The 22,234-nt window shown below is 31.5% G+C and overlaps 1 protein-coding gene across 5 annotated transcripts in view; it reads left to right on the top strand.

The window, feature by feature from the left end:
* COL11A1 (collagen type XI alpha 1 chain) overlaps window positions 1-22,234 on the top strand; it is a 199,688-nt gene that overhangs the window by 63,159 nt on the left and 114,295 nt on the right. Inside the window, exons 6-14 of one of the 5 annotated variants that reach the window (XM_074318650.1) lie at window positions 4,596-4,748; window positions 4,938-5,030; window positions 6,989-7,243; window positions 8,015-8,077; window positions 9,526-9,567; window positions 10,543-10,605; window positions 16,081-16,155; window positions 17,207-17,290; window positions 19,359-19,415. In XM_074318650.1, the coding sequence (XP_074174751.1) occupies window positions 4,596-4,748; window positions 4,938-5,030; window positions 6,989-7,243; window positions 8,015-8,077; window positions 9,526-9,567; window positions 10,543-10,605; window positions 16,081-16,155; window positions 17,207-17,290; window positions 19,359-19,415 (885 nt within the window). Of the gene's footprint in view, window positions 1-4,214; window positions 4,332-4,590; window positions 4,749-4,937; window positions 5,031-6,988; window positions 7,244-8,014; window positions 8,078-9,525; window positions 9,568-10,542; window positions 10,606-16,080; window positions 16,156-17,206; window positions 17,291-19,358; window positions 19,416-22,234 lie in introns of those variants that run through there. The other 4 variants (XM_074318646.1, XM_074318647.1, XM_074318648.1 and 1 more) reach the window with 4 other exon arrangements.

The following is a 22,234-nucleotide window of genomic DNA, read 5'->3' as shown; positions in this document are numbered from 1 at the left end:
TCTTTTAGCAACAGATATGGCTCTGATTTTTGAAAGAATAAAGTTATGCATTGTTAATATACAGAGAGTGCCAAAAATATGTACACATATTTTAAGAAAGGAAAACTGTATTAAAATTGTTATACTCAATATATACCGATAACAAAAGATGTTACAAGTTGTGTTTGACTTATGCAATTACAAGAGGTGCTCAAAGTGGTTACCATCAGCGTCCAGACACTTCTGATTACGATGATCTACTGCTTGAGCAATGCTGACCAAAGCGTCCACTTGTATACATTTTTTTGGCACCCCCGGTATTACCTTGAGGTGTTTTATTCCTATGTTTTAATACTATTAGCCAGGTAAGCAGAGTTATTTTACATTAAAATAATTTTTAATCTATTTTTTATAAGTTTATTTAAAAGTAAACTTGCGTTTTTCTATTTTAGTTGTTGATACATATATTTAACATTTTGATATGTCAAACTTGTTTTTACAAAAAGCAATTGATGAGAAAAACTGCATACTGTATAATAAAAGCTTCAGGAACATCTAGTTGGGTGATATAGTGTTAGACAGCATTCCTTACGTACCAGTTTCTATATTGAATATGCCACAATGAAAACTCTTTTTAAAAAAAAATCAGCTCTCACATATTTGTCCTAGTTCTAAATTACATTGATACTTCATTCTCTAATCATTCTATACTAGTATGTAAAAAAAACTCGTTAACCAAATTTGTAAGCAATCCATATGTTAATTTTGAACTATAGCTATTAATATGTCATTTGATTACAAATGTGCATTCTAAAAATTGATGTACAGATGTTCCTCCTACACAAAAGAGAAATGAAATGTTATTTGCCAGTGAATAGACATTGAGTGCAATACAGAACCTCAAGCATACATGTTGTACTTTATATTGGTTAATTTTAAATTAATAAATTTGTGACATTGCATATTTGTTATTCTAATTTAGACTAATTAATATGTTAGTCTCTTATAAATTAACTGAAGTGTGCTTTTTCCAATTTGTAATTTGGTCTAGTTATGATCCTCTAAATAACATATTCTAATTCATTCTTAGGATGCAATTTTTTATGTGTGACACAATAGTACATCATCATCATAGAGTGGAAAATGCATAATGTAGACAAATTTAAATTTAGTGATAACATCATCAAACTTTAATAATTCTACTTAAACCTACACAATAACATTTATATGGAAAAGTAATTGATATTAAAATTATGACTTTTTTGGATTTTCATATCATTAGATTATCCTCCAACCTATAAGAAATTAGATGTTAAATATATATATGGTCCTTTCTCAATGTATTGCACAGGCTATAAATGCCTTATATTTAGTAGACAATTGATATTCTTATTTATAAAAGATAAAAAAGAAAATAAAGCAAATCATAAACCATCGCTTAGAAAGAAATTAAAAAAAATCTACTTCCCTAAATATATCACCTTAATCTTCTTATCACTTAATATGTATCATATATTCTAGTTCTCGTAAGTGCACAGATATTTACCGATTTCACTATTTTCTAACAAATTAACTAACAATAGATTTTATGACATTTCTAGACGACCGTTTCTCCTCACATACTATCATTTACGCTAGACTACTCAGAGGTCAAAGTAGAAATCATTCCATCTCTGCTTGTCTTTTTGCATATATTCACCTGATTTCTTTACCTGTCTTTAAGGCATCCTCAAATTTCCATAGTGAGAAGGGAGAATCATCTCTAAAAACTACATTGTAGCGCTTCATGTAGACCAGCAAAAGGGGGATGTTGTGCAGATAAAAACACTTCGTGCCACCAAAAAGGGGATGTTGTGCAGATAAAAATAAGGAGAACAAAAGCAGTGATTCTTTTTACTGAGTCCTGAATAACTCTATGAAAACGATGCACTTTCATGCCTAAGGTGGTGAGTGGGTTATTTCCTCCATTTTTCCACAGTCAGTCAGGTTGTTCTCCATTTGGAAAGAGTTTAAATAGAGGAGAGAATTATGGAGGTTAGAAGAGGTTTCTTCCTGCAAGAGAAAAACATGATACATAGATATTTGGCTACTTTGGCACCGCTTTATAGATTTCTCTTTATATATAAATAGATATTATATATATATATATATATATATATATATATATATATATATATATATAGGCATAATATATATGTCTATATGTAGATATTCCTGAATACCAGGCTTTATGATGCATTTAAATTGTCCCTTTATACCTTTTATTGCTTTTTGTTGTATAATTCATTATAGATGCACTTGATTCTAAAAAGTATTCTAAAATACTTAATTTTAATGAACTGGCAAATATTTTTATGTTGTTCTAGTTCTAGCCGGTAGCTAGTAATTATCGAAACCCAATATTTCTTATTTTAACATGGATGACTATAGAAACATTACTCATTAGATAATATTCAGTCTCCATTAATGTCTATTGAATATGTAACTAAATTCGGCATTTAATTGTTTTATTAACTCAATGATGTTATTAATAATGCTTACATTAACTTCACTAGAAATAGTTGGCATTATATCTTGCTAGAGAGGCATGAAGAAACAAAAATGTTTAAAGTGTTATATACATGCATTTTTCTATTTTACAAATTCTATACAAATTCTACATTAGAATATTTTTCTATACAAATTCTAATTAGAATAAAGTTTTGTTAAAGTGCCTTAAATGTATATTCATTGAAAATAAAGCTACTGCTGTAAATACAATTATGAATCTTTTTCAATTAATTTAATCAAATTGGAGATTCGACAACTGTAAATAAGGAACGCTAAAGGCATGTCTACTTTTATATTTTGATATGACCTTCAGCTGAGCCACCTAGAAAAGTTCACTCACTTCATTGAGGACCACATATATAATATTGCCAGTGATTCATTTTGGATGTGTCTCATTACATGTCTTTGTAAAATTGGTACTCATTTGCATTGCTGTAGCTTGTAGAAATTACTTGAAAGCAAAGTAACCACAACTCTCTAGAAGACTTGTTGTGGTCAATAGTTATTTTGCTGGCATACTAAAAGGGATTAGTTGAAATGCCAAGAGAGGTTCAGTGGGACACAATTGAATTTTTACTACATACAATAATTAAGAAATTTCAAATAGCTTGCCTTTAGAATTTAAAATATATATATACTGTGTTTGAGTTTGCTGTTTAATATTTTATACTATATATGATCTTAGTGTATTTAACTTTAATTAAATAATATTATTAATATATGTTTCACAATATCTATATTTTTGTTTAAAACTTAAAATTTTGATAGAGGTATTTGGCTTTGAAGGTTGACACATTATTTTCCTCATCATTCAATAAGAATGTCTTGCATATCCTTCTATTAAGAAACATACCTCTTCACAACTCAATTATTTTAATACAGAGAAATCTAGTATAAAATAGTATTTTCCAATGTGAGTTTAGTTTTAGTAGTGTAAGTGATATGCTCTTTTTTAGTAGATAAAAAGGCAGTATATTTAAAAATTTAAATAATATTAAATATATGCAGGTGTGATTTTGAATTTTTTAATACTTCACAAAAATTCTGTGCTTATTTGGATCTTAAATCTATAGCAAATTAGAGATTTCCGAATAAATTTAAAATTTTACTTTTTCATTGGTTCATGTATTCCAAATAGAATACAGACTCATTTCATGTACCTTGTCCTTTTCCCTCCTTCCCTTTCCGTCTCATGATAGACATGAAGACCCTTTCTTGCTTGGGAAGACTAGCCTCCATATTTTTATTTTTAAATATGTAGTTTAATGAATAAAACGTACCCATTGAAATTACTGTAAAACTCTTATAAAGAAGCCTTGTGTAGTAATATTTACAAACCAAAATTAACGTGAATATTTAGCAACTATGTCCAAATACATAATTGCTATGTTTCAATTAATATTCATTAATTAAAAGTTTGAATTATTATTCAAAACTTTTAGTTTCCTCACAATCCTAACCACTATTATGCTCTCAGAAACCCTGCTTTGTCACTCCTATGTTATTATACTCTGTATAAGACAGTATAATGCATCTATGTAATACAAAATAACATTTAAATAACAATTTTTCCTTGTGTCTTAACTGTTTACTCTAAGTAAAAGTTAAGAAGATGATTCCTACTTTATTAATAGTGTTACTCACAACTAACAAAATTGCTTAATATTTTTTCCTTTGCAATGTAGTATGCACCTGAGGATATAATGGAATATGACTATGAGTATGGGGAAGCAGAATATAAAGAGGCTGAAAGTGTATCAGAGAGACCCACTGTAGCTGAGGAGACAATAGCACAAACCGAGGTAAAAACAAAGTATAGCGTATTTGTATATGGCGTCCTACTGTTCGTCATCCTGTGGTTTCTTATGTCCACTGTTCCTCAAGCTTATCATAAACCTGTCATTCATCTGATTTCTATGAACCAAAACTGTTGTTTTTATTTGACAGTAGCTGTCCTGAGGGAATGATGCTCATTTTGCTTTGCTTATTCTTCTTTTCACCCATGCTCTTTATTTCCTTTTCACTTTATTTATGTTTTCCATTCCATCTTTCACCACATTTTACAGAAAAAGAAATCCAATTTCAAAAAGAAGATGAGGACAGTGGCCACTAACTCAAAGGAAAAGTCCAAAAAGTTTACACCCCCTAAATCTGAAAAATTTGCATCCAAGAAGAAGAAAAATTATCAAGCAGCGGCAAAAACCAAACTAGGGGTACAGGTAGCAAAGAAAAAGCAATCAAGATCTCTCCTAGATAAGCTGGAAGATCTCTGATGATGAGTCATTGTCCTAACCCAACTAGATAAATCCTCATTTGGCTAATACTATAACCCAATTAAGTCATGATTTGCAAAGATTTGGGATTACCTTACATTTTTGTTAATTGCTTTTCTGTTTATTTATTATTAGGCAAATATTGTTGATGATTTTCAAGAATACAACTATGGAACAGTGGAAACTTACCAGACAGAAGCACCGAGGCGTGTATCTGGAACAAATGAGGTAATGCTCATGAGTAGTATTAAATCACAGTCCAGCATTTAAAAAATGTGTGATATTTCTTGATATACCTCACTCTGGAAGAATCTATAACCTCTGATAGTTTGATGTTTTTATCCTTTTACTGAGATAAAAGAAACCCTCATATTAGTTTACTATTATTAAAAGCATTTCATTTAAAATCAATGTCAATTCATGTTTTGCATGACTCTGCTTCATGCAAATGCTAAATAGATCCAACTGAATTGGCTGCTATCATTTCCTTAATGGCTCCTGGGACTGAGCAAGCTTCTCAACATGTTGTGATGAAGGGTACTCACAACATGATCCTTCCTTGAGGAGGAGAATCCGCTAAAGTGAAAATTGTATCATCAAATGATACAATTAGAATTTATTCCATCTGACCAGTAATCATGCATTTTTATGACAGTAAACAATCTGAGAAAATGCAGTCTTAATGTATTTTAATAGTTATTTACATTTTCATGCTTGTTAGAAGTGTGATGTTAATTATGGTTAAGATAATACATCTTAACATTTTTCATTCTCTTCTATGAAAATGTTTAAATACTTATAGGCATAAATCAGTCTTCCTGAATTTTATATTATGCACATATTCTGATCATTAAAAAATTGTATACAATTCAGTTAACTTTGTTAAATACTTGTCATATCTGGCATGAAGAATACCTGAGTCATTTAGTTATTAGAAAATTTGTATAGCATGTGTCTCAGTAGGCAAATAAACCCAGTTGTGCATTATACGCAAATGCATAATCTAGAATAATAACATTTTAGTGTGAGAACAGATTTTAAGTTTCATCTAGTCCAAATTAATAATTTTCCAAAAATAAGTATCTTGTTTCAAGATGTTTATTTACATCCAGCTTTTTAGTTGAAAGCTATGAACACAGTAAAATTCCAGTCCTTGAGAATATGCATCCACTGTAGATAGTATATCCTCCTTGTCTAAGAATACAAAACTATTATGGTCATTGGACATTTTACTTTAGTTAACAATTGCTAAAATAATCATTTAATGACATTCTTATTCACATGATTTTGTGTATTACTACTCATTTATTCAATATCACTTTATCATCTAGTTTCACTATGTCATAGAAAACAATTAAAAATGAACTTGAAAAAGTAGCAAGATAAATTATTTAATTTGAACCTCATCAAACTCATAATATGGATAATAATTGCATAATAAATATGATTCAGATTTATGCAATTAATACGGAATTTATGAGAAAAAGAAAACTATATTAAGTTTGTTTTTCTATGTCTCTGAGTATTATTGATATAATTTTTACTTTTAAGTGAATATTTATTCTCTACTCTTTATGAGATTGTACAGTGATATATTTTATTTCATTGTCTTAAATTTTGAGGACTACAATTTATATTTTATTTGCTTTGAAGAACTGTTTGATGATATAATATTTCCCTACGTGCCAGATACTCTATGTAAATATTGCAATGATAAATCTCAATATTGGAATTAATATTTTATTTTTGGGATTGAGAGTCAAAGTTACATGGCTTTTCTGGTAGCAACTGTATTTCATAATGATGTTCTATGAGATTTGAAAATTAAACAAAGCTTTAACTAAATGCGTATTTTATTATTCAAATCTTAAACTATAAAGTAAATATGAAATGGACTAACAAGTTTTTTTCAATGAAACAAGCAAATACACATGCTGAATCCATGTGAATATTTGCAGTTTATTGGGAAAAGTGTTTTGAAAGCAATATATCCTTGTACATACCAATGTACAAAACTATTTCTTTCAATGATACTAAGAGGATATTTTTCCCAGCCTTCAGACTTGCTTGAATAGCATTTAAATTGCTTCCCATCACATTCCATCAAACTGTAATTGCAAATGCTTACCTTGCTTTACTAACAGTAAACTTCGTGTTCTCCAAATCCTTGCAACTTACATTAATAGCCAAATCCAGTTGAAGAAGTATTTACTGAAGAATATCTAACTGGAGAGGATTATGATTCCCAGAGGAAAAATTCCGAGGATACACTGTATGAAAACAAAGAAATAGACGGCAGGGACTCTGATCTTCTGGTAGATGGAGATTTAGGCGAATATGATTTTTATGAATATAAAGAATATGAAGATAAACCGACAAGCCCCACTAATGAAGAATTTGGTCCAGGTGTTCCAGCAGAAACAGATATCACAGAAACAAGCGTAAGTCAGTATTACGCTCTGTGTCATTGCGTGTCTTATTCTTGGAGTATTTTCATGTTCATCTTGATGTCTTTTCAGGTTTAAAATACAGGTTGTGTTCTTATATAAATGATGAATACTTATCACCTAGGACACCTTCATAGATTCTTCTTCATGGGGATTTCAGCCATTGTTATCTCCAGCCACACTACTGGAGTCTTTGTTTGAAAGTATAATCTTGAATAGAATTGTATCCAAATATTCTTTTCATTGATATGATTAAAATATAGTCATTATTCTAAGTAGTCCATCTAATTTCTGATTTTTAGACTATTTTATATGTTTTTTAAATGTGTAGTTTTTGGTGATGCTCAGTAATGCGCTGTATTTATTATTATTATTACTATTACTATTATTATTATTATTTTAACTTTTGTCTGCCTTCACCTATATCTCCCACCCTGTACTCTCTCCTCTGTTTTATTAAATTTAATTTGATGACACTTTTTTGCTAATACTGTGGAATAATAACTGATGTCTACAAATGTTTTAATCTTTCTTTAAGATATCTTTAAGAAGCAATTTCTCAGTCTCATTCAGGACTCAGTATTAATGTTCATTATACTTTCCTTTTTATATTTTAAGTATTCAAACTCTTAATAAGTTTCTATTTAAAAAGACATTTTAATAGGTTGTTCTAAATGCACTTAGATGATTAAATTCCCTTATTAAAAAATACTTAAATGGCCTTATTTACTTAAAGACAGGCTGCTTGAATTTTTCACTCAACAGATAAATGGCCATGGTGCATATGGAGAAAAGGGACAGAAAGGAGAACCAGCAGTAGTTGAACCTGTAAGTACTAATGTGAATACATTGTAAAGGTCGGTACAATTATTTAACTTACAAGTCATCATCCTAATTATTATATATGTTCATGTATTCCATTGAAAATCCTAATGTCCACATGTTTATAATTTGCCACAAATAAATGAGTTATAAGGCCATTTCTGGCAAGTGGAATTTCAATAACCCAAAAAATATAAAATAAGGAATTTGGGAATTTGAAAGTAGCTGAAATTTGTCTAGTATAATTCTCTCATTTTACAATGAAAGAACCTGAGATTTAAAAGGTTTAAGTAACTTTCCTGATATTTAAATGTCTGGTGGTTGAGGTACAACCAGACTTGGGTTCTTGTAGTTTATAATCCAATGATTTGTCCTGTCGTTTCTATGACTTGACACCATTAGAAATATATTATTTGACATATTGTTTGTTTCACAGTCAAATAAAATCATGTCATAATGTGAAAACATTATTTTAAAATTTTATTTACTTATCTTCAAAGAGCTCCAATATACTATAAGAGTGATTTTTAAAATTTATATTAATGTTCTCACCACTCATGATATTTTTAAGAAGCAAATTCTTACTGGAAAACAATTTTACTATTCTCTCTAATGAGTAACATGAAAAAAATGATTGCAGTATCCTAACATAGTATGTTTAAATGTTTACTTCAAGGTCATGAAAGTCATTTCAGAAAGCACAAGGACATAATAATTCAAAAAGAAAAAGGGGAGGGGAGATAAAAATTAGGAAGATAATGCCTATAAGAACATTGTTGGATATCTGCTACATTACTCCAAAATCTGAGAAAATATACCACATGCTCACCAAAGGCTTTAAAAATTTTTTTTCAGAATAAATATGCCCTTGTTTTGAAAATTTACAACCAATGTTTAAATAATAAAACAATTTTTAGCAGTAGACTCATAAACATTTTTAAACTGGGTTCTTATCTTGAAATAGTATTATATGCTCTTGTCTATGTAAGAACTTATCTCATGTTTATCCCTGATTCTTTTGTCTGAACTTTTCTCTCCTTTTCTGAATTAAAGTGCTTAGGTGCCACTTCCATTCTTTCATTTGTGCAGCCAATATTTATTAAGATCCTGCATTGTGCCCGGCATTATTTGAGTGCTAGGGAAAACTTTATCAAATGTCTCATTTGTCCTTCTTCGGAGCACTTAGCATATTCTTCTTGTAATATTACTTATCTGAATATTGATTACCTATCTAATTAGTTCATAGATTCTCTGAGGACAGGGCCTATGTCTTCTATTATTTCGAATGTCCTCCCTTTTGTATGTAAAAATGTTTGTAGTTGGTTTTATGTGGTAGGAGGAGAGAATTCACTTTTTAAAGTGCCATGATGTGGTGCTTTCTTAGAGCCACTTAGGTAAGAGGTTAGGGGTTACATTTCCTTATGAATGATTCGCTATCATTTTTTAAATTACAGGGTATGCTTATTGAAGGACCACCAGGGCCAGCAGGACCTGCGGTATGTAAATGTTTTAAGATTATTTTTGTCTTGATGTTTTTAATAATCAAATATAAGAATTTTATTACATTATTGAATTTATGCATTTTATACTAATTTGAGTGTTGAATTATAGAGGCAACAATTTGTTCATAGAACCTGGTGACCATCAGTTGCTTTCTGATTTGCTTATCCAAATAATATTCTTTTGAGAGCAGTGGAATTAAATTTTGTTTTGAATAGTTTTGTTGTTTAAATATCTCTGTATCTTCTAACTTCATTTCCAACTTTCTACCTGAAAGTTATGAAAGTGACAAAAAAAAGCCATCCTAATATTTATTAAAGAGGTATAGCTATATCTCAATGAATATAGCTGAGAGTTCTAAGTAGAATTATCTGTATTTCTGAATGGAGTGATTATCAGCTTCTATTGTCCTTTCCTAGGAAGGCTGATGTCAGTCAGTGTGTCTTTCTTCTCAGGTACTTTTACTGATCTGGCTTTGTAAGAAATTCTCTGTCTTTTGTGGAATTAATTAAATTCTTGTCATCTGAAATAAATATGTGATACTGATGCCTTTAAATACTTTTACCCATAAAAGAAAATATAAAAATGCCTCTAAGCTAAATGTTTTCTACATTTCAACTCTGTTCTCACATTTTTGAGATCTAATTGTATGAGTCTACCATTTTTTCAGTTAGAACTGGGAACCAACTTCTACCTCAGGGACTTTACGTTGGCGAGTTCTCCTTTCCTGTTTTTCCTTGGAATGTCTACCTCCACTCTGAGAGCAGATTCATAGAGAAGGAGTTGAGATAGCTACAAAGCAGTCCCTATATGTTGTCTTTTCATAGGAAGATAAATAGGGCAATTGTTTGGGAGACAGTTGTATATTTATGAAATATAAATGAGCTCTACTTTGATTTGGGGAGGATGAATTTCCCTGAATACTAATGAGATCAGGAATCTGACTCAGATCATGGTTTATTTCTCTGTAGGGTCTTATGGGTCCTCCAGGTCTACAAGGCCCCTCTGGACCTCCTGGTGACCCTGGCGAGAGGGTAAGTGAAGGTACTCCTCATAACAAAAAAATGTAACATAGATTAAAAATTAAAATATATTCTGCAAGTTCAACATGTTATCCTTCTCATTGTGGGTGGGGGGAGTCTATAAATTTAGTGTTGTGCAACATTTTGGTTAATTTTTCTAACTGTGATTTTAAAAGTGAGGATAAAGATATTAACCCCTTATCAGATGTATAATTGGGAAATATCTGATAAGGGGTTAATATCCAAAATTTATAAAGAACTCATACAATTCAACACCAAAACAAACAAACAGTCCAATAAAAAATGGACAGATGACCGGAATAATATTTCTCCTAGGAAGATATGCATATGGCCAATAGACAATATGCTCAACATCACTAATCATCAGAGAAATGCAAATTAAAACCCAATGAGGTATCACCTTACTCCTATCAGGATGGCCATCATCAATAAATCAACAAACAAGTGTTGTTGAGGATGCGGAGAAAAGGGAACCATTGTATACAATTAGTAGAACTGAAAATTGATGTAATTATGGAAAATGGTTTGGAGGTTGCTCAAAAATTGAAAATAGAACTATCTTATGACCCAGCAATTTCAATTCTTGATATTGTTCTGAAGAAACCCAAAACACTAATTCGAAAAGATACATGCACCCCTATTTTCACTACAGCACAATTTACAATAGCCAAGATATGGAAGCAGCCCAAGTGCCCATCAACAGATGATTGGATAAAAAAGACATGGTACAGATTTCTGGTCAAGATGGCAGCACAGGTAAATGCTGTGCTGACCTCCTCTCACGACCATATCAGTTACAACTAAATTACAGAACAACCATCATTGAGAATCACCTGAATTCTAGATGAACCAAAGCCATACAACTATGGACATGCAGAAGAAGCCACCTCTAGATTGGTAGGAGGGGCAGAGACACAGAATGGGCTGGTCCCCTACCCATGTGTGACCATTAAAAGTCGGAAGGGGTTTCTCAGCTGTGGAGATCTCCCCCAGAGGAGTGAGGGTGTCTCAGCACCACACCAGGCTCCCTAGTTCAGGGTTCCAGTGCTGGGGAGAGAAGTCCACACAACTTCTGACTGTGAAAACCAACAGAGATCGTGGATGAGTGAGACGGAGGGTGGCTGCAGTCCCATACATTCCTCTTAAAGGAACCACACATGGACTTACTTGTTGATGGACTCATTCACTCTGAGCTCCAGTGCTGGGGCAGCAGCTTGAAAGGTGCCAGGGACATTCGGGGAGGAATTGATTTGTCTGGCTTCAGAGCAACGGCTGGAAGGGCAACTTTCTCCTGGAGGGAGGAGCTGGAAAAAACCATTGTTTCTTTGTTGAGCCCTCCCCCTACCTGCGTGCAGATTCACAGAGACACCAGCAAACTAGCTATTACCTTCCATCTGTCCAACCCTACTGATTTCCAGAGACCCCACCCCACCCAACTTTCAGGCACACCCACGTCGCTTCCAGTGGCTTTTATTTACAAACAACCTGTCTTAGCTCATGCTGGGGAATTTCATAAAATCTCTGAAAGGTTCACAAAATCCAAACAAGCAGCATCTGGCTTCAGCATGTCCCATACTTCTGTCTTAGCAATCCTGAGCCCCACATTAGTGACAGCTTGCCTTCATTTGCAGATTGTCTTCCTGAGGCACCTCTAAGCCCAGTGTGGGTGGCAGCCATCTGAGGATTGCTTTGTGGTTTATACCAGGTGGCAAAGGGCAGAGCACATGCTGTGGCTAAACTTGGCTGGCTGTAGGTTCCCTCCCAGAGGCTCCAGGGCAGGCACACATGGTGGCCAGCTTCTTTCCAAGCCAGAACATCACCCAGCCACTTCCAAGGATGACACAACCAAAGGGCAGACTGGGCAGGCACCAGAGCCCCACTAAAGAGAATCTTGCTCTGTAAGGTCAACCTTGCACCACAGCTCCTCCACTGTAGTGACAGCCAGTCCTCACAACCAATGAGCCTGAGGGTCAATCCCTTCCATTGATCTGCAAACAACAACTAAGCTGAACTACAATAGGAGAGCACACACAACCCACACAAGTGACACACCTGGAGCACCTGGCTCTGGTGACCAGGGAGACTACACCATGGGGCCCCACAGGACACCTGCTACATAAGGCCACTTTACTAAAATTGGGACACTTAGAAGCTCTACCTAATACATAGAAACAAATGCAGGGAGGCAGCCAATATAGGGAGACAAAGAAACATGTCCCACATAACAGAACAAAGCTCCAGAAAAAGAACTAAACAAAATGGAGACAAGCAATCTACCAGACACAGAGTTCCAAGCCCTGGCTATAAGGATGCTCAGTAATCTCATGAGAAGTTCAACAGAGAGATAAGAAACATAAATATGGACATAGAAACATAAAAAAGTACCACCAAAAATGAAGAAAACAATAACTAAAATGAAAAATACATTCAAAGAAATCAACAGTAGATTAGATGAAGCAAAGGATCAAATCAGCAATTTAGATGATAAAGTAACAGAAAACACCCAATCAGAACAGCAAAAAGAAAAGAAAATAAGGATAGTTTAAGGGGCTTCTGGGACAACATCAAGTGTAACAACATTCTCATCATTGGGGTACAAGAAGAGAGTGTGCAAGGGATTGAAATTCTATTTGATGAAATAGTGATGGAAAACTTCTCAAACTGATAAAGGACATAGATATACAAACCCAAGAAGTGCAGAGCATCCCAAATAAGATGAACCCAAAGAGGCCCACAGCAAGACACATTATAAATAAAATGGCAAATGTTAAATACAAAGAGAAAATCTTAAAAGCAGCAAGAGAAAAGCAGTTAGTTACCTACAAGGTGGCTCCCATGAGACTGTCAGCTATTTCTCAACAGAAGCTTTGCAGCCCAGAAGGAATTAGTATGAAATATTCAAAGTGATGAAAAGCAAAAACCTATAATCAAGATTACCCAGCAAAGATATTTAGAATCGAAGGATGGATAAAGAGCTTTCCAGACAAAAAAAAGCTAAAGGAGTTCATAACCACCAAACCAGAGTTACAAGAAATGTTAGAGGGATTTCTTTAAGACAGAAAAAAAAACAAAAACAAAGGAAGATAAGAAATATGACTAATAAAATGGCAATTATTATGTATAAGCAATTACTTTGAATGTAAATGGATTAAATGATCCAGTCAAGTGATAGGGTGGTTGAATGGGTAAGAAAACAAGATCCTTACATATGGTACCTAAAAGAGACTCACTTCAGGTTGAAAGGCACGCATGGATTGAAAGAAAAGAGGTGGGAAAAGGATATTTAATGACAATGGAAATAACAAGCAGAAGGGAAAAAAAAGAAAAAAAAAACTGGCATAGCAATACTGATACCAGACAAAACAGATTTTAAAACAAAGACTATAACAAGAGACAAAGAAGGACCCAGTACTTCTACTTCTGGGGATTTATCCGAGGAAACCCAAAATGCTAGTTTGAGGAGATGGGTGTCTCCATTACAGCACTGTTCATTGCAGCACTGTTTACAATGGCCAAGATGTAGAGGCAGCCTGGGTGTCTGTCATTGGATGAATGGATAAGAGTATGTTTTATGTGTGTGTGTATATATATATATATATATATATATATATATATATATATATATATATATATATGTATATATACATATATATATTTACATATATATGTGTGTGTGTGTGTGTGTGTATACACAAAGGAATATTGCTTGGTTATGGAGGTGAATGGGTTGTTATCTGTGACAGCATGAATGGACCCAGACGATATTGTTCTGAGTGAAGTATGTCAGACAAAGAAAGACCGATGTAATGTGATTTTGCCTATATGTGAAATCTAAAGAACAAAATAAACAGCCAAACAAAACAGAAACAAACTTATAGATACAGAGAACATTTTGGATAGTTGCCAGATGGGAGGAGTGTTGGGGGTGGTAAGTGCAAAAGGGGAAGGAATTAAGAAGTACAAATTGGTTGTTACACAGTAGTCATGGGGATGTAAGGTATAGATAGCATAAGGAATACAGTTAATAATATTGTAATAACTATGTATGGCATCAGATGGGTACTACCTTCATCAGGATGATGGATGGAAATCAGGCTTGGGGGTGAGTGAAAAAGGGGAAGGGATTAAGAAGTATAAATTGGTAGTTACACAATAGTCATGGGGATCATAAATCATAATCTATGATCATAAATCTATGATCATAAATCATAGAGAATATAGTCAATATTATGGTAATAACTATGTATAGTGCCAAGTGGGTACTAGACTAGTCAATGGGATCACTTCTTAAATTATATAAATGTCTAACCATTATGCTGCATACCTGAAATTAATATAAAATAGTATTGAATGTCCAAATTAAATAAAGTAGTTAATTAAAAAAAAGAAGAGATGGTACATATATACAATCGAAGACTACTGGGTCATAATAAAAATGAAATCTTACCAATTGCAATTACAGCAATCAACCTAGAGGGTATTATGCTAAGTGAAATAAGTCAGACCAAGAAAGATAAATACCATATGATCTCAATTATATGTGGAATCTAAAGAACAAAATAAATGAACAAATGAAACAGAAATAGACTCATAGATACAGAGAACAAATTGATGGTTGTCAGGAAAGGGGGGTTGTGGAGATGGGTGAAAAGGTGAAGGGATTATGAAATATAAATTAGTTACAAAACAGTCACAAGAATGTAAAGTACAGCATAGAAAACATAACCAATAATATTGCAACAACTATTTATGGTGCCTGCCACGTGGGTACTAGACTAATTGGTGGAATCATTGCATGAATTATGTAAATTTCTAAACAGTATGCTGTACACCTGAAACTAATATAAAATAATATTGAATGCCAATTGTTACTGAAATATATGTATATATATATATATATATATATATATATATATATATATATATGTAAATAATTAGAAAAATATAAAAAAGTGAGGGTAAAGAAGGAATATGAAGAATATGGATTTTAATCTATGTGATAATTATTAAGAAAACTTTTATTTGCAATCAGTTTCCATGTTGATATGAACCTGTTATTTTAGTTTCAGTTCTTCAGTTTGAATTAAGACATATTTTCTAGGAACTTCCATGGCTGTTTATTTGGATGCTGATAGAATTAAATAAGCCTGAATTCTAATTTGAATATCACTACCCGGGTGAAAAGAGCATTTGTGTTAAGTCTCTTGAACTCTTCTTGTAAATTTCCTTTCCCCCCTTTTTTGGCCCATCTTTGTGTAGCCAATAATTTTGTGAATTATTAAAATAATGTAAAACTAGTACAGTGAAATACAACCCTTCCTAGGTATACTTTACTAAAAGGAGATTAAACAAGGAGAGGACACATGCAAATTAGATAATGTAGAATTATTAAACGTCATTTGATTTCTAACAAATTTGATTATTTTATTTATTTATTAATTTTGATGATTTTATTTACTATCTTAGGGTCCCCCAGGACGTCCTGGCTTACCAGGGGCTGATGGTCTACCTGGTCCTCCTGGTACCATGTTAATGTTACCGGTATGTTTTTTCTTATTGTCATAAAGATGACTTGATATTTTGTCATCTTATTGCTGAAAAATATAATTGAACCATGTTACAGAGAAATGAACCAAAAACCATTGCATGAGTTAAAGATACTTGAAATCAAGCAGCCTTTGGAAATTAAGAGAAATTTTACTAAAATAAAATTTTAGTAAATATGAATCTCTGCTTTAGAATTAAACTTTCATTATTTGATTACACTTTTGACAACAAACCTTGAGTTTTTTCTTAATATTTCTAATCTTGTCCTTTATCCTAATTTATGTGATTAACATGCATTTCATGTGTTAACATTAATTTACTGTTTATCACCCTATAGACAATAGGTTGATACTTTTTTAAAGACGATATATCTATAGCATCATTATTCATTGCTCAAAAATTATTTGCTTTGCCATAAGGTTCCTTTTTCAAGTTGCCCTAGTTCTCTGGGGAAAAAAAATCTATATAAATGTAATAAAATTTCAAGTAATAATTATGTAGAATGAGAAATTGGCTCATGCTGCATCTTGAGTTAAATTTAAAGACGCTTTGGAAATTTATGGAGGGATACAGTGAGGATCAGATTTGTTAGTGTAATCACTTAAAAAAAGCTATACAAAATTAATATATCTCAAGGAAGGTTTCCTCTGTGTTCACAGAGATTCCAAAAGTTTTGCTTAACAAAATAGGAATTGATATGTAACCACCACTGAACTTAGTACGTTTGGAATTTTTACAAATGATTGAATGGAATGGGTAGCATATGTGCAGATTAAAAAAAAAAAAAGCATGATTGCTTATTACAGAGTTTTTCAGAAATGATGGAATTTAAAATAGGAAAAGAGTCTCTAGTTTCTTTTACAAATGGTATAACATGGTCCAGAGGACTTGCATAATGGGCAGAAGGAGAATTAAAAAAGAAAAAAGATCTAAGTAGCCTTAGACTTTCGTAAAATCCCACCATTTTAAGTAAGTGTTTATCTAGTAATTAAGGTACCTGTTTGGCAAAGGCTGATTTGAGTTTCTTTATGTTATCTTTCTTTAGTTTCGTTACAGTAGCGATGGTGCCAAAGGACCCACCATCTCTGCTCAGGAAGCTCAGGCCCAGGCAATTCTTCAGCAAGCTCGGGTAAGAAAGGATTCCTATGATCTGAGTCTATGTCAAATTGTGCGTGCGCACAACGTGTGCATGGGGGGGTGGTGCTACTATTATGAACAAAATCCTTAATTCTGAATAGTATATTGAATTTAGATGGAAAAGATGTTAAGATTATATTTATTTATCCAGTAGGATTATTTTCTTTAATTGATTATTAAAGTTAAATGACTAACCCTTGAGGTATTGCCATGTATAATTCTAGCAAAAACGCACAAACCATAGCACACACATTTTCTGAACTATTTCAAAGAGTACTGATGGATTCATTTCTAGCACTCTATCTTTCACGTCCAGTTTTTTTTTTTTTTCCTATTAAGGCATACGTCAACGATTAATTAATAAAGAGAATAAAGTTCAAATAATTTTTCCTCCTAATCTTTTAGATTATTTAGGATATCCCAAATAATCCAGAAAATTAAGTTTCCTAAGAATGTTTGTATAGGCAAGAAACCTTTAAATATGTATTCTAGTATCTAAACATTATAATCTGTAATATTTTTGCAAAATTCATTCAGTTTATAATTCTTTGTCAGCTAAAAGCTTCCATTATCTGATACTTAGCAAAGCACACAATTATCTTTATTTTTAAATACATTTATTGCAATTAAAATGCACATAAGGAAATCAAAAGAAGGACCAATAAATACTTGAAACTGATGTAATACTTTTATTCATAGTATAGTTATTTTGTTATTTTTAAGGAAAAAGGAAATAAAGGTCTTACAGTTGATATGATGTAAATAATTTCTGTGATAACTTTTTATTCATCATAAATTTATTAGTGTATAAAATATCTGAAAACATAAGTGAAGTTTAAATTCACTATCAATATGTGTTTATATATTTACTAAATCTATTAATCTGGAAAGATGCCATTATTTGGTTACATCATGTATAAAGACAATTAAAAATTTAAATATTTGTTTACTAGACCTTGGCATATAAAAATCTAAAAATACTTAAAATAATTTACTAATGATTCCTACAGTTTATCTTATAAATTATATTACTTTGAACAAATTTAAAGTAATTATTTGAGCTTAAATCTTTTATAAAGGCATTGAATTCCTCATTTATTAGTCCTTTAACCTACTTGGAAATAGGTAGCAAGCATTATAATTCCAATTTTTCAGATATTTAATCTCAAGGATTAAGAAGTGTATTGTCAAAAATCTCATGGTGAGTCAGTAGTGGAACTTTGGAGATTCTACTGTTTTCATCTTGTGCACTTTTCTAATACAATTTTACATATTATTTCTATTACAATATTATTTTTGATATATGTTTTTATAACCTAAGTACTCATCTTTGGAATCACTAATATTCAAAAATAGCACACCATACTAATTTAACATCTATCAAATTTTATCCTTTGTATTCTACTTGTTCCAGCTTTTCAAGTATGCTAATTTCACATTTCTAATATTCAATATCAATAGTGCATGTAATCAGTCTATTATCAGCCTACAATTACACAAAATAAATGCATTTTTCTATAGAGCATTAAATTTGAGATTTGTCAAACAAAGTGTGTTGTCATAGCACTTTCTGATCAACTTTGCTTTTTGCTATCTGACTTTAATTGTCATCACTTTTCTTAAAATATTGCTAGAAAAATTTTATTTTAAGCACCTCAAATTGTTCACCTCTAAAAGTATTTTCAATGAGAATTGTAAATGTATTTGAGGGAGGTCTAAACATTATTCTGAAGTACACTTCAGAGTAGAAATAAAAATCAGATATTAGATTTATTATTCTAAAATTATTTTAACTTTTATCATTTAATAAATCTTAATAATATATGGTATAAGATTGTACATAAGTTACAACAATTTAAAAAGATGTCTGATACTTATTTAGGTTATTTGTCATTCTAGAAACTTGCAGTTCTTCAGTAAATGAGGCACTCTTTCTAGCATGTAGCTATTATACCTGTTTGGATCATCTGTTCTTAAGGGTAGCTTATACAAATGAACATTGTGGTTTAATATGCTAGTCTAGTAAAGCATTCCTGAGTTTGATATATTTTATTTTCTAGATTGCTCTGAGAGGTCCACCTGGCCCAATGGGTCTAACTGGAAGACCAGGTCCTGTGGTAGGTTACCCAATAAGATAATGCATGTTTAAATTCCTGTAATATCTGTTTCTTGTGCAATTTTGACCAAGCATTGTTCATATCTCTAGCTGCTGAAACTAGGGTACATATACCTACTTATACTTGATTTTGTTTCCATTTTAAAAATCTATTTCAATTTAGTCCTCAGTAAATTTTGATGGAAAAGTTTCAGTGAAAAATTGTCAAATCAAATAAATACAATGAAAAACATAATTGAGTCATATATCCAAATACTAATTTCTCAGACTATAAATATAATTTATTTGCATAATATTTAGAGTTACTAAAATTCAATTATGCATTAAATTCTTGAGACCTAACTTTATGTCAAACAGAATTTTCAGTAAAAAAATGTTTGAAGTCAGTAAAAATTATTCCACTATTTTAGGAGAAAACAGGATACTTGGCTTAAACTTCAGGCTGCCTGCAGTATGCCACAAAGTGCTCCAGATATTAGAGAAATTATTTTCTCTTTTAGAGACTCTTGGAAAATAAGTGTTTTTAATTTTCCTTATAAGCTTGCTAACAAATTTGCTAAACAAGCTTGCTAAATAGTTTTTTACAATATCTTCAAATCTTTTGAAACTTACCAAATGTTAAGCTGTGCAGCAATTGACAAAAAACACCAAGATGTTTTTCAAATCACATATTTTTGTTTAAGCACACTGTAGGATCCCAACATAGGTTCTCATTGATTTTAGAATTAATGGAATAAATAATTTATCTTATAAGTATTATTTTTCAGTATAAAAAGGTGTTTCTACTATGCTTTCATATGACTTTATATGTTTTCAATATGTTTTATTGAAATAATGGTATTTATAGAAATTATTACTCTGAACATCAAAATCTTATCTTTGATTTACTTAGTAGACACTTATAGCAAAACTTTTATTCAAATTTGAATCAACTAACTAGTCTTCTAAGTAATCTGTTTTACTCTTAGTATGAGAAATATGTATTTTATTCAAGAGATTGTTATATAGTTTTACATAAATGTATAGTTATCTTAATCTTGAAATTTCATAACATTTTGTATATTTTGAAGGTCTATACACTCAATCATATGAGCTCATGTGGGACATATGTTCTGGCAATATGTTCAATAGAATTTAAAGTATACATGATTCTAAATGCATTATCAAGTGTTATGTATTTTTACTGTTCTGCCTTTCAAAATACAATAAGGAATATGGGAGATCCCATATCAAAGGAAGAAATAGTTAATATCTAATTGCTTGTTAGTGATCATTCAAATTTACATGACTAAGGAAAGTCAGCAGTATGCTAGTGCTTTGCAAATCTGGGGGCAGAAGAATTACCTATATATTTTACTAAAAATAAAAATTCCGGGGGCCCTGAAGTTGAGACTCTGATGATGTAGGTTCAGAGTCAGAACTGGCAAACTACTTTTAATGAGTTCACCAGGCTCATTCTAACGGTCAAGAATGTTTGGGAAACACTGGCATATATTACTTAATTTTAAAATATTAATCTAGGATCTCTAATTCTAAATCTGTATTTACCATAAGAATTTTCCTACCTATCATCCTGACAAACACAAGCACCGAGGGTAAAGGCAGTGATGAGCAGAACCAATGAGAGCATATAAAATTAGCACTTCCTGTTTTCACTAAATAATCATTAAGGTCAGTCATTCATATCATGTTGGCAAAGAGAAAACATTAGCAACCATGTACACGTTCTCAATGTTATATACAAGATTAATTAATTTTACTTCTTAAGTCTTTGTTATGGAAAGTATTAGCTTCCTTAAATATTAAAGTTAAGGATTGAGAGAAAAAAAATCATATTGTTTCTTTTCACCATTTTCCTTTCTATTATCCTTTGCTCCAAACATCAAATTATTACAAACTTTCAAATATCTGTTAATGCTAGAGTCTAAAAAGTATTTTATACACTAAGATTTTTAAAAGAAACGAAGCCTACATGAATATTTTAAAACATAAATACCTATATTCTTCCAATGAAAAATTCTTGTATTCAATTTTTTTCCCAATTGCTTTTATAGACAAATGAAGGTTTAGATTATAAAATATGCAAGAAATGTAGAAATATTTTATATTTTATTACTGTCAATTATTGCATGTCAATTTTTAGAATAAGTGTTTGAGCAAAGTAATTATAATCTATTGAGTAGGTAGTGCTTATATACAGAGAATATAATGCAGTAAATTAATTAAAAATAAACTGTCCTATAATTGCGTTTAATTTGATGATTAATAATCAAATTTGATGTAGAACCCCAGTTTTTCTCTTGAAGAAATTTAGTTGCAAGGATTCTTAATTAGAAGTTAGAAAGTCATCATTCTTGTAATTTTCAAGATTAGAATATTGAAGTTATTGACTTGCCGTGTTTCTTGGGAGTCATATCAATAGTTATTTTACTTTGGAGCCACCAGGAGGCTGTAGATATCTAACATTTTCAGTCAGTGTGATTTTAATTTTTTTGTACTTTAATTGAATGCATATTTAATTGAATAAGAATTGATTTAAATAAATCAGTAACTTCTTGAACACACACAGTATATTTCTGTGGCATGAGGTAACTATTATCACCATGTTTAGTTTTAATGTTCTAAATCATTATAGAGGGATGAATGACCTAGTATTTATTTTCAAAACTCACACCTTTATAAAATGATTTTTTTTTTCATTTAATGTGCCAGGTTTTTGTTGAACGTTTTGAAGTATTGAAATGTTCATAAGAGGTGTTTGTCATAAGGACTTATTCTCTTAGAAAACACACATCATTATGGGAAAAATGCTTTAACATT

Source organism: Rhinolophus sinicus, linkage group LG14, assembly GCF_036562045.2.
Source record: "Rhinolophus sinicus isolate RSC01 linkage group LG14, ASM3656204v1, whole genome shotgun sequence".
Taxonomy (NCBI): Eukaryota; Metazoa; Chordata; class Mammalia; order Chiroptera; family Rhinolophidae; genus Rhinolophus; species Rhinolophus sinicus.
The sequence above is the reverse complement of the archived record's forward strand: the minus strand, read 5'-3'. Positions and strand labels throughout refer to the sequence as shown.